General features: G+C 33.8%; 1 protein-coding gene across 1 annotated transcript in view; it reads left to right on the forward strand.

The window, feature by feature from the left end:
• Positions 1–14,706, forward strand: part of LOC106639460 (uncharacterized) — a 79,496-nt gene that overhangs the window by 48,725 nt on the left and 16,065 nt on the right. The window contains exon 7 of the mRNA XM_089598241.1: positions 8,915–8,980. Coding sequence (XP_089454367.1) covers positions 8,915–8,980 — 66 coding nt within the window. The remainder of the gene's footprint in view (positions 1–8,914; positions 8,981–14,706) is intronic.

The following is a 14,706-nucleotide window of genomic DNA, read 5'->3' on the forward strand; positions in this document are numbered from 1 at the left end:
AATATTATTCCTTCCACCCTTCACTTCCTTGTTTGCTCAGCCCAAACGAACATGGTTATTACACTCGAGTGGCTGATACCATGCCTTCGGTGTACAGGGTATTCTCATCTCTTTTACATATAATGTATATAAAAGCCGCATAACGGCCCCACGCCTCTTCATCCAATTAAACAGTATAATCCACTCTTTGTTCACTTATGTACTGCACCGCGATTCGTATAATATAAACGTTTATACTCTCCCTTCCCCGTTGCGTGGTACACTAATTATTATAACTATATTGCAATTGAAGGGGTAGAGAAGGAAGAGGTGCACACACGATTGTTACTGTTAGCAATGAGACGGAAAGTTCATCTCATCTATACGGCGCCACAGATTGTGGTTCGTTAAGCGATTAGATAAAAGAGATGGCCTCGAACCTTATTCAGCCATTGGTTTTCTAGGTTAGAGAGCGAATAACGTTTGGTTTTCTAGGTTAGAGAGCGAATAACGTTGAAATGGTCATAAGTATATGTCCACATGTTTAGGAAAGCCGGTGTTTGATAATCGAGCTGACCAAGACTCAATTAATTTGTGTACCTTATTACTTCATTGTAATGTTCATGGACATTTCATTGGTCTTTAAGCAGAGTTTCGAATAGCTTATTTTTCTGTTAGTAGGTTTAGAAACGATGATTGATTTGAAAATTATAATTTTTAAAATTTTGAAAAAAAATCCATCTCGATTTAAGTATAGTTCCTTCGGGGCAAGCTATTATCGCTTAGTGCACTAACGAATCGTCGTATAGGTGCTTGTAAGGTACATTTAACATGAATGTGTAGTTGTATAAGATATTGGATATTATTGCCTCGTTGCGTTCAACTTTGGTATTTTTATGAAATAGTGTGAATAAACGAAATAAATATTGGATACTAAAATAAAGTTGAACATCAGCCCTTTCGGGTGCACAGTTTGCTTGGATGCCTGTATTTTTGAAATATAACGTCGTCACTGAAAATATGAGATTAAAATTTCTATAAGTGAAATCATACAGCAAAATGGTTTTTAATGTGATATTCACTATCGCACGATAATGCTTGTCTGGTTATTCCCAAAGGCTTATATTTTAGTGAAACATTTTACGATACACGAACGTTGTTTTATCTAATATTCGAACCTAATTTTTTTCACGTCTTGGTTTTACAAAAAACGTTCACAAAGATGTGTTATTCGTTGCTTAACAACAACTTTTGCAATTTAAATTCAACCCGTTAGGTGTCATTGTAGAAGCTTTATGGACTTAAGCACAGTTAAAGGGGAAAAAGTTTAGAGAGGTGAGGGGAGTGCAAACATGCATGCAGCAACGCTGGCAACTGTTTTGCTGTGGATGTACTTCACCTCTCCTGTACCATTTTATTGCAAGACCAATACGTGGATCCCTCAAAAAATTTTATACACTGTTTATCTAATAGTAGTTGAGGAAACAAAAAAATTTTCTACGAGAATCATACCGATCATTTTCTAACAAATTCAATTTTTCGCGATTCTTCCATAACACATGGTCAATTGAGATTTTTTACAATTTAAATATCTTAACAACGGTACGTTAAACGACGTAAAATTTTGAGTGTGATATTTTTATGGTATTACGAATATCATTTCAAAGTTTTAAAAATATTTATTAAAATAAACTGTGTCATGAACGTATTTAACAAATAGTATGGAATAATTGAGGAAAATAAGGATGGTTCAAAACGAATTATATTGTTTATTTATTATTTTTCAAGTTTAACATACTTAGAAAACTTCAGTCATCAAGCATTGGCTTTCAGTTGTCCTTTGTTTTTTTTACCACCACCATTAAGAGTAATTTCAAGTCAGTTTAATAAAAAACTTGGGCTACACCATAGAAGAGGATAAAAAAATCCCTGATTTGAGTTATGTTATTCAACAAATTAGAAATAAAATCTTTTCTTTAAGCTTCATTGGGTTGAGCTTCGTTGATCCAATTTACGTTCACATATTATTTTCATCGAGTGTTACACTACCAGCAAAAACAAACCATCTATAGTTATAATATATTCTATATGACATTAAACAACTCAAAGTTGTCATTGCGTAGTCCTCTTTAATGAGTACCCCGTTACAACCACGTTCAATTACATTTGATGAATAATCGCTGACTATTCCCAAATAAACATGGTAAGGGAATTGTCCCCTCTGTGCATTACCGCCAGTGTCGCTTCTTTCGGCGTTATTAGGGGAAAATAGTAATCTCATTTCTTCTTTATACCCAGGTATTATTCCAGCAATTCTTTTAATGTGTAATTGTGCATTTACAATAAAGATTTATTAAAAATGTTAAGTAAAAAAAAGTAGTATCTCTATTGTTAGAAGTCTTTTTTATCTTTGGACGTTTACCATGATAGATTCTCTTCATACCTTGTCCAAAGGTTGAAAAAGGCCAATGTAAATACTAAATTTTCTTACTTTGAAGTTTTTTTACCCTTGAATTTTTACTACGCCCTCACGCGTAAAAAATAGGGTCTGCACCTGGTGCGCATCCAACCGGGACAAGCACAAGGGGTACTTCGGGCCCTATGCTTGTTCCGTAGACATGTACCACCAGATACGAATACTACTATTTAATTTTCTAATTCTTTACTCTATAGTATTGGAGTAGTAGTAATAATGAAACAATGAAGTTAATTATTACTATAATAACGATTAAAATTTCGTTTTTACCTAATAGCCTGAGGAATGAACTTCTATCTAATACAATAGTGTAAAGTTTAACAAAATTCACCTTGAATCACCAAAAGCCCCACAAAAATTTTTACTGCGATCATCTTGACAAGAAAATAAAAAGTGATGCCGTTTTGGAAGTCAGGTCATCAATACTACAAAACTTCGGTATACATGCATACGTGCGAGCGTGTACTATCTAAAGATATTTCGTTTTACTAATCACATAAGCAACAACTTATAATTACTACACATTCTTTGACAAAATGTAAAATTAATTTCTAATACCTCTTTATCTCGTTTCGCTTCTAGCAATATCTGCGTTACTATACATTTGGGTACGTCAAGTGCTGCTATAATACGGTAAATTAAAATCTATAAATAAATCAATAAATTTTACTACTGTTGTTGAAATAAAATGACAGTTAAAAGGCATAAATTTAATGAAAAAAAAGAAAATTTGTACATTTTAAGGGTATACTTGAAAGTTTCTGCCTTACAGACTACTCTACATAAATTATTTATTTTTAATTTATCATTTTATAGCTGTTTTTACGTAGAATAACAAAAGAATCCGTCAATCTGGTACTTTATAAATCTATTAAGTCCAAACTTATCGTAATCAGTTGCAAATTAAAAGAAAAATGTTATGTCTTGTAATTATGACCGATTACTGAGTTACTAATTAAATACAATGTTATTTTTGCCCTCAGAAAAAAACGACGTTCAGACTTTAGGCACAAACATACAAAAATCATTATTTTCTTTCTTAGTTAATTTAGAAACGATTGATTTGGAAATTATTGTATTCAAATTTCTGAAACAAAATCTATCTTGATTCAAAATAAACATTTTCTTGCTAGTTTTACTGCGTGTAGGTATTTTTTTTTTTTATTCTTCTTACATTGTCATTCTCCGTAGAGTTTTTTAGTACTACTTATTGTAAAGCAGGTCAGCCATTACCGATTTTTCGTCCATTTGGATTCATTTTAAATCATAAAGAATCCGGCATTACCGATCATCGATTAATATTTTCTCCGATCTACACTATTGTTAATTTTTATTTATTCTCACTGATTCAAACACACACCAATTAAGTATAGTTCCTTCGGGTCAAGATGTTATCGCTTAGTAAACTAACGAATTGTCGCATAGGCGCTTGTAAGGTACATTTGACCTGAATATGTAGTTATATAGGATATTCGATATTATATTGCCTCCTTGCGTTCAACTTTGGTTTTATTTTGTAATAGTTTGAGCTGACGTTCCAGTAAAAGTTTAAGTAAAACTTGAAGTACATAGCTTTGGTTCGGATACATATTTTTTCGAATTATAATGTTATCACAGAAAATATTAGTCTGGAGTATCCATCAGTACAACAAAATACATACAGCAAAACGTTATTTTAATGTTAACTACACATACGTTGTACGTTGTACGTAACCACACGGATACAGATCTTGGTTAAAAAAAAACAAAAAATTTTTAAAAGGGTTATTGTCATTGCTTCATAAGATTTATTGCAAATTAAAGTTATTTTTTTTTACAAAGAATGTTATGTCTGTTTTTGTGAGGCACTAGTCTTAATGAAATAGTTTGGTCCAGATCGTAGAAGTACATAAAGAAACCTCAGATTTCATTGTTTTAATCTAACAATTTCAATAAAGCACTCTTTATTTGTACTTCGTTGGGATGGTTGGCGCTTAGGTGTGCGATGTATTATTTATAACTTCGTTGATCCAATTTACATACAACGAAATTTGAGTAAAAGAAATACGATTCTTTGTGACAAGTCCAACAAGTGTAGGATTAGAGCTATTTTTAACTAAAACACTGGTCCTTTGTATCTATGGAACATAAAAAGTTTTAAACCAACGTTAAAATTTTTATTTACTGATAATAAATATAAGGTTGTTTCTACTGTCATCATACCATAATTCCTTTAACGCAACATTGCTTTATATGAACTGTTTTACCATTTTCTTCATTTTTTAATCTACAATTTTTTGTGCCAATCGTGTGAGCTGAAGCAAATTTCAGAAAGTATGTTCCTAGATTATTTGGGTTAAAGTTCCATCTGTAGTCCATGACAGTCATTGTCAAATTCTCATTTTCGGAAATCCTTTCATTAAATTTAGGCAGATTTATGATATTTACATAATTGTTGATAATCACTTTTCGTTCCAATGGTATTACGGCTATGTCTGGTTCATTCCTAGAACTGGACTTAATTTTGAGTTACACTTCAATATACATTTAAATACACAGTTAATGATGAATATCTTACTTTGTGATGGAGTCAATATGGACGTGCATTTTTCTTATTTTGGTGGGAATCTTTTGCATGTCAATTTCATTGAGTGTTACACTACCAGCAAAAACAAACCATCTATAGTTATAATATATTCTATATGACATTAAACAACTCAAAGTTGTCATTGCGTAGTCCTCTTTAATGAGTACCCCGTTACAACCACGTTCAATAAAATCTGGTGAATAAACGCTGACTATTCCAAAAAAAACATGGTAAGGGAATTGTCCTCTTCGTGCATAGATATTATTATCATGGGGAAATAGTGATATTGTTTCTTCGGAGTACCCAGGAATTATTCCAGCAATTCCTGTAATATGTAATTAAATATTTAATTTTTATAATTTTATTATACATGTTAGGTTAGAATTAGTTTATTACGTCAATACGTGGCAAAGTACGAACTTGAGTTTACTGCGCCCTTGGTCAGAAAATTATGGTTTGCACTTAGTACGCTTTTAGGGCAAGCACAAGACGCTCTTGGGCCTGGTTCTTGCCCTCATGGTATGCGCCATTAGGTACGGAAACCATAACTTTTGCCCGTGGGCGCAAAGCGGCAGTTGTACTTTGCATTTTAGGTAAGGAAAGTAAAGTTTGTCTGATTCATTTAGGCTATACTACAGGAGTGATAGTCATGGTAGAATATTGATGGTAAAAATCGTTACAACCATTCAGAATCAAGTATAATCTCATTGTATAATGCAAGAGGTTCTATTACATACGATGTTATAGAGGTAAAATAAAAAAAAACTCACCCTGAATCACCAGAAGTTCTAAAAAAAATCTTACTGCGTTCATCTCGACAAGAAAATGAAATATGATGTCTTTTTTGAAGTCGTTAGTTCATGAATATCAAATTCGATATACATTAACATGTGTATGTGCGATGAGTTTCTACTATCTGGAGATATTCGATTCGTCGCATCAATCACAACTACAAATATACGTTTTTATCTCGTTTCACCTCAATAAGCAATATCTGCTTGACTATCTGTATGGGCATAGGTTTACTTAAGGAAAATCGCAATTAAAAATTATGATCGTCAATTAAAAGGGTAAAAGTTATTACATTTCAATGAAGGAAATAATTCTGATTGATTCGTGATTCAATTATCAACTATTTTTTTAATTGAAAAATTAGGAATAAATTGTAGTTTTTGTTGTTTAAGGTGTAAATAAAGTATAAATATATAAAATTACAAAATAGCTGTGCTGAATATTTGATAAATGTACAGAACGCAGAAAATGTTTGATAAATAAGAATGTACAAACATGATTTTTTAATCACATATTTGTCTGTTCAACTACTGTATGAAAGATTACTTAATACATTGACAAAAAGTGTAACTTTTTAAAACTGTTTTAAGGTATTTAACGTAGGTTTTAACACATAGCATAGGGGAGTACTTACTGCTACACGTGTAATTTCATTACGTTTTCCCTTAGGCGGTCGTTGCTTAGTGTATTGTTTTACTTTATTCAATAATTTTTGTTTTGTTTAAGTTTGACTACGTATAATTTTTGTAGATGATATAATAAACAAATAACTGTTTAACATAAATTTTTATGTATTTTTACATACTGAAATTATTCATATCGGACCATCGCTTCAAACACACCTTTGATTTCTACGTACCTTGCCTGTGAGTAATTATTTTCAAAAAGCCTATAAAAACCTTCTATCTTATGTTTGTCGATATGCAATTGTTCTAAGACATCTTTTACTTTTGCTTTATGAATTTACGATGTATTATTATTTATAACTTCGTTGATCCAGTTCACGTATAACGAAATTTGAGTGAAAGTACGAAGATGTATGTTGACAAGTCCAATAAGCTTAGGCTTAAGACTATAACGAAGTAAAAGGCTGCTCTGTTTAATCTAAAAAACATAAAAAATTGTAAACTAACATTAATAAATAATTTATCAATAAACATGAAACTTATCACTTTTTAGGTACTTACCACTTTAAATCCAAAATTTTTCATAGGAGCCATGCAAATCTGATTTTTGTTTAATCTTACTCTAGGTCTAACTGTTGTATAAGACAATTTATATTTTTTAAGTTTCTTACAAAACTTTCTGTCCATTATGCGAACAATGAAAAATTTTAGATAAAATATTCCTAGATAATTGGCTGCTACGCTTTGCTTGTAATCCATGGCAACCATTGTAGTACCCCTACTTTTTTTAACACTTTCATTGAATTCAGGCAGATTCACGATATTTACGAATTCGTTGATTTTCATTTTTCTTTCCAAAGGCACAATAGATATGTCCAGTTCTTTACTGAAATTATATTTAATTTTGAGTTGGACATTAATTCACACTATATTAAAAACACATTTTGCTGCCGCGTAAATGTTTTACTTTAGTGGATAATCATCAAAAAATCGAATTCCTTTTAGTTTGACAGGAATCTTTTGAATGTGTTTATCATCAGGTGAGATACTTCCAGCAACAGCAATCCACGTATGGTTGTACGATGCTTGATACGACATTAAACAACTTGCAGTTGTTATGGCATAGTCTTCCTTAATAAGTGCACCATCACAACCTGATATGATATTGTAGGAGTCGTCATTGCTTTTCATCATAATAAATACATGGTAGGGAAATTGTCCTCTTACAGCGTTAAATCCGTGAGTCCTGGCAACTAGGTTAACATGCAATAATTTGAAATTTTGTTATTGACAATGAAAATTTTGTTGATTTAAAGAATACGGTAACTGACCTTGAATTACTAAAAGTTTTACAATAACTTTCCACATCATCATCTTTACGTGAAAATTCGTGAACGTCTCATTAGGTACAACTTATCTATTGCTTGATAAAACGTTGAATTAATCAATTACACGTAGCTTTTTGTCACTCCGCCAACGTCCATTTTTGATTTACCATCCATCTTGGTGGACAATAATTTCTGTATTATCAACCTCTTCGTATTCGCTGAGTAAGGAGCGAAAAAACAAGTAGCCTTGAAAATTTTAAATGAATTTCACGAACTGAAATAGTAAACCCAGTGACATTTTTCTAATTATCTTGCCTTCAACATTTGTAGATAACATAAATAAATGTAGACAGCAGTTTTGTTGCATGATTTTAAAAAATAATCGGTTTCCTATTAAAATGAAAAGAAACTAAAATTAGTTATGGCTTTAAATTAGAATTTCGCAGTATTAATTAAATAAACCTAATTTTTAGCAGTTCAATAAAAATTTTTTAAAACAGAGCTTTTTTTACATCGTTAAAAAAGTTGGAGACCCTTTCTGATTAACGTTAACCTAACACTATTTTCCATCGTAATCAATTGACACGTAAAAAAAATTTTATTTAATGTTGCTTTAAAGATTTAACAGTGATAAGTGTTAGAAATACCTTATTAAAAGATTTTGAAAAATGTTACTTACTATAACGATAATTACAAGAAATGAAAGATATAACATTGACGAGAGTGGGGAACTAATGTATTTATATAAAAATGCGGTGTTGTTTGTTTTATTTACATAAATATATCAGTGGCTTCGGCTCTAATTACCACTATTCTTGTACTTCTTAAATTAAGACAAGCAATAGTACCGAAGAAACAATAATGGCTTAACGTAACTTCTCACGTTTTTTAGTGGTTTATTGTTAAAAAGTTATGCTGTAAAAAAGAATAATAGCAAACAAATGGCAATTTACATTGTTCGGTTGGCGGTGTCTTTGTGAGCACATAATGCTAGCTGCTGTGTAACTGATTACTTTGTATGGAAGAAATTACGTAATTTCATACATTTACCACATTAAATACTGCCCACTGATGATTAGATTTAAAATCTATGTTATTTATTCAAATGGAGGACAGAATTTTAATTAAAAAAAAAAATATTTTTCAGACGTTTCTCGGCTATATCGTTCTATCATGCAAAGAGGATTCTCCTTGTTGCAAAACAGATAACAAGGTACTGTTGTGTGTTTTTTCGTATGTTTGTGCTGTGCTAATCGCTTTGAAAAATTGTCATCAAAATTAAGTGTTTTAATACTACTATTAAGCATGTAGTGGAGCAAAACATCATGTTACATTTATATGGCAAAACGACATGCTCATTCATTCTGATTGATGAGTTTGGAGAAACTGTGATTATTAGCCAGCACGAAAAATATATGATTTGTAAAATTAGAAAGTAGACAAGGTATCTCAGTGGGTGCTTGACGTATTTATGATTGTATATTATTTTGCTTTGGGTTCATTTTTGGTTTTTCTCTTTTTTTTTTTTTTTTTTTTTTCTTACCTACGAATTTGTTTCAGTGGAATGAAATGTCCAGAGATTAGAAATTCGTGAAATAGACGAGTGTCGACTACACTACGGTCGGTATGTCAGCTCCGAAGACTCTGTTGGCATGACAATCTCCGTTAGTTAAAGTCAGAAAGTTCAGAAATAACAAGATATTGAAAATCAATTAAGGTGTCATTGTTGTCTTAAAAAATTGTTGCTTCGTAGTGGGAAACTTTTATACAGTAGGCAATGAAAATCTAACCAAGTCATCAATTATTAATATCTGTATCTTGCAATGATGGAACCAAGTAAAAATAAACTCTACAAGACTATATAATATTCGCTCGTTCGAAATGTACGAGATTCCTTCGAAAAAACAATAATTTGAACCAATGATGTAGAAAAAAAAAAAAAAAAAAAACTGTACGTACCTGCTTTCCGATCAATCCTGAATTCGAATGAGGCATAAATCAAAGGAGCCCCTGGTAACATCATTAAAGTGAAAAGATCCATCAGTGGGTGATGTACAACAACTTGGGTCGCAAGGCAATATAATCGAGAAGGTGCACGTGCGAAAGCCCCCTTGTGTGTATATAAACTTACAAAGATTGTGCCGGCGGTAAAGGTAAAAAGGAGACCATAAAGAGTCGCAATCTGCGCCCCTTAGAGGGAACGAAGAAGGGGAGCCGCCACCACCACCAGCGCAGTCCCGAAGCCAATTTAATGCGGAGGCATCTTCGAACTCTGCGCTCTATAAGTACTGATCTGGCACATGTGAAAACACATGTTGCACATATACACTTACCTCCTGTATCCTGCGCCAACCTTCGATACTTCAATCGATAGTTTGTTGGTACAAGCAGGCATATAGGTATATATGTATAGCGTTGGTACTTAGCACCGAAGACTCGTTGCCGCCACCAGATGCGTATCGGCATTCGACTCTTCCAAGGGAATGCGGACACTTGATATGCGGACACTAACTTGGTGGTGCTGTTTCTGTGGAATTTCCATACTCACGCACCCGTTTTATTGTGCCTATATTTCATTACGTGCCAGGAGTACTGCAATTACTTTTATTTTACATAATTTGGATGGATGTCTTGACTTTATTGTTGCGGTACAATCCTATACTTTTTTTTTTTTTTTTTTTTTTTTCGGCATACAAATATGATTGATAGCTTATATATTGTCTGATAGCAATAAGATTATGTCTTCAGTATTGGGTCATGATTTCACTTTGTAAATATAACGTTATTTCACGAGCATAGGCACTTCTTTTTAATATTAATGTTTTTTAATTCAAATAATTTAGTAAAATTTGTCATTCAAATAAAGTGGTACAGTACAAGAAAAGCGAGTGAATTCAATAGTTCTCTTGTAGAGTTGGACTACACGAAACCCGCACATTTAGGTGTACGTAACATGTTAATACATATAATACGTGTGGGATTTAATTTCGACATGTAGCGACCGAGTGAGTGGCTTTTCCCCTCTTATCTCGAGTGACAAAACAACCTGCATGCAATTCTTGCACCCACACGATCGATACGTATAGATTGTACAGACGTACTGTATTTCAGATCGGTATCTAGACCATATTACATCCATTGGATACAAAAATCAATCTGTCCATTCATTCTGTCCATATGTTTTTATCAGATAGAGTCGATTAAGAATCAAGATCGTGGTTTTACGTTGAAAGCTAACACGGTTTTGCTTAAATACCGTCAAACTTAATTTTAAAAAAAAGTATTGAGCATAAAATAATCTCTCTCTTCCACCGTGGGTGATGGACTTTCTCGAGTAACGCTAAGCGTGTACGTGAAATTGTTAATACTGAGCGCCTGGTGCAACAACAAGTGCATGAAATCCTTCAAGAAGCGCTCGTTCTCCCATTAAAACTAATTGCGATATTTTGTTTGCAACGGAGAACTGCACACCTGACGATTCCAAATAAGTATGTATATGCAAATTGAGCGTAAACGCGCACGTGCGTACGTACATATTTATCTATACAGATACACCACTGACGTTTGCTTTCGACTCATCGGACCTGCCGTAAGATACTTTCCAGAGCTTATAGGTGTATATCTATATTAAAAATTGATTATCACTGTCTGCCATAATTTTCGTTATCCTTTAGAAACATCGATTTTCTTACTTTGTCAATTTCGATTTTTGCAACGAAAAATTTGGTTTACAGTTACATATACGGTAACCGAAGAAAATTAAATGATTACACGCTTGGGTGCTCGACTAGTACGAAATGTTTATCAATACGCGGAATTTTCCATCGATTAATTATCGCCGTTGAATCTAGTTAGGCATATTTTATCAGAAAATTACTGTATTTATTGCGCGCAAGTGGAAATTGACAATTATATGCTTCAACCAGTTTTTCCGGAAAAATTAAGTACAGTTCCTCCGTAAATCCGACATTCTTCCAAGTGGTAAGGAATTTACTGTTTACCAATGCATCTAAAAAAAAAAAACAAACAAATTTCTAATTTTTCAAAATTAAGCAATAAAAGTTACGTTTCTCGGGGTACTAAAGAAAATTACACTTCAAACCTTTCAAATTCTTTAAACGAAATCGCCACTAATTGGAAGCAGCGTGTAAAACATCGAGTGTTTCGCTTATCAACGGTTACTAACACTCGAGGCGGATAAGATTGCCGCTGTACTTTACGCAGAAACCTCTGTCGTATGTTATATATAAAAAAAAAAAAAAAAAAAAAAAAAACCTAGTGACAAAACAACTAACCACCACACTTTCGAACTAATCACAAGTCGAAACGACGTGAATCGAGAGTAAAATGTTTAAAAAAAACCAATTTAACGCAAAATGCGTTTGCATACACGTTACACGACAAGATGTGCGGACGCTAAATTTTTTATATCGCCGCCTACGGCGAAAGTGCGCCTACACGCCAATTACGAGCACGTACACACAAAAGCTCGATTATTGGCATAGAAATCGACTTGAATCTTATATGCATGTACAGTTTCAGAATTCCAATAAAGGCGCACAAAAGTGTACAGGCGGAGAGGATATGTGTGGCGAGTCACATCCTTATTTGTTTTGTATACACGCGCGATAGGTACTGTACAATCATTGTCGAAGCTCCTTTCCATCTCGCGCGTCTACACTCGCATGTCCGTCCATACATTGCTTGTTAGCGTTCGTTCGTTGTTTTTGTACGTATACAAATATACGTTGGAGATGTGCCTACACGGGATTTTCTTGAGTTTGTTATTGTAATGCTGGAAGGTTGTATATATACGCACTGTTGAAACGAGGAAAGGTGTTAGTCGAAAATACACCGCAAGTCTATTGGGGAGGAGCATTTTGATTCTCAGCTGCAATTCCGTCTTTTGCATACTTACGATTTCTCCTCGGAAAATACCATTACTTGGACAGTTACAAAGTTGGAGGATCGTTCGTTTTTTTTTATTTCTGACAGTCACTGTAAATTTAGTATTTCGTTAAATCCACTCTCGTAAAAAGGTTTGGTACAACAGCAAGTAGAGTATAACTTCGATCAATGCTCCCAAACTCGTCATTTCGTCCGTGTCGAGTGTCATTACAGCCGATGTGGAAGTAAGCCAGACGATGTCCTCATTTAGTTTCCCTTTCTAATGATACGTGGGTACATCCTGCGAAAGCAAAATTAATTAAATTCCACAACACTGTACGCCAATAGATTGACTCCTAGCGCCAGGGCTTTCCTCGCGTATCTGTACAGGATTAACGGTTTCTTTCGTTTCGCTTGAGAAATATATAATATATATATAAATATAACATAAATAAGCGATTGTTTCGATATTTCGGCTTGATGATATACGTATTTCAAATTTGCTGAACAAACCGTCTTTCAAAATCGGTTTTCATTTCAAATCGTATACACAAGTATAAGAGCAAAGAAATCGGTAATCGGTTGTGTTCGCTGATGTAGCTACTTCGAAAAATCGTTTTTTTTTCCGCGAACCCATATGGAACAATTCGACATGTACGAAACAATTCAATTTCCAACGGTACGAAGCCTTTTCCGCGAAAGTACAGACAAAAACGTCTTCCGATGCAAAAGAGCGCAACCTCTGCGAAAGCGCGGAATCGCGGAATCATCATCGCCTCAACTCGAGCGAGAAAAATTAAGAGCCGCAAAAAAAATTCGCAACAACAAGAAGTAACAATTGTACTTGGGTGTAATTACACACTTTCCTCTCTCTATATGCCCGTCCGCAGTGTACACCGATTTATACAAAAACCCGAGGCTTCGTATGGGTGTGTATATATTTTCCGGCATAAACATATACACCTGAAAATGAAAGGGAAAACGTGTTTGCGAATCATAGACCCTTTGACCCCGAGCGAGTCGGGCAGCACTGGTCTACTACCGATTATTGGCATCGGTGTACGTACAAGTAGTAATTTGATTACAAAGTATAGATAGACGAGAATCGCAAGGCAAAAATCGATGGTATTGTCGCGGAGTTTTCCATTTGGAGGCCCCGTTGCACCGGCCAGGAACTTTCGTTCGAAGCATCGCCGTCTAGTGAGTATATCGCGCTTATCCGTGATACGTATAAATATTATACACGTTAAAGCTGGTGCACTACTTTATTCCCGCCTCGCAGTCCGAGCCTATCGCTCCTCTTCACCTTCTCTCTCTCTCTCTCTCTTTTTGTGCAGTATATACCGATCCAGCTCGTCTTGTTTGTTTGTCTTTTTTTCTTTCTCGCGCTGTACATTCGCGGGTTGGTTTTTACCATTTATTTCTATTAATTAATGCGTGTGTGCGCGTATTGTGCCGTACCAAGGATCCAGTGGTTGATTTTATTTGTGGTGTGTATCGAAGGAGGATTCACTTGCAGGGAGATTAACTGTTTCTTTACTACAATGAAATTTGGATTTTCAGAGATATGAATGAGATTTTCAATGACAAAAAAAACGTAAGTCCTATTCATACACGCATTACGTTCGTTATTGTCATTTGTCATTTGTACGTTGTGTAAAAACTCCTTTTGGTACGTATTGTATTGTGTATACATGCGTGCGCAGTGACGACAACTTTTAAAATAAGCATTAATATTTTTAGACCATTACCACGATGGACTTGCTTTTTGTTCTCTTGGATATAGCTAGAGTATGTAGGTTCAAACAAATAATGACGGTTTATCATATTTTGATTTGAGTTTCGAATTAAATGTTTAAAATGTCGCGTGCGTTTTTTTTAATGTGCATGAAAAATGTTGACGGTACCACTACTCATCGGTATGTACATGTGTTGCGATAGCTCGATTATATTATTTATCGAATGATGACATAGTATCATTTTGAAAGATTAAAAAACAAAAAAAAAAAAAGAGTTTCATCATCGTTGATATTTAAAATTAACTGAAAAGTA

Source organism: Copidosoma floridanum, unplaced genomic scaffold (genome assembly GCF_036245765.1).
Source record: "Copidosoma floridanum isolate Cflo_tuat_1 unplaced genomic scaffold, Cflo_Japanese_pri ptg000006l, whole genome shotgun sequence".
Taxonomy (NCBI): Eukaryota; Metazoa; Arthropoda; class Insecta; order Hymenoptera; family Encyrtidae; genus Copidosoma; species Copidosoma floridanum.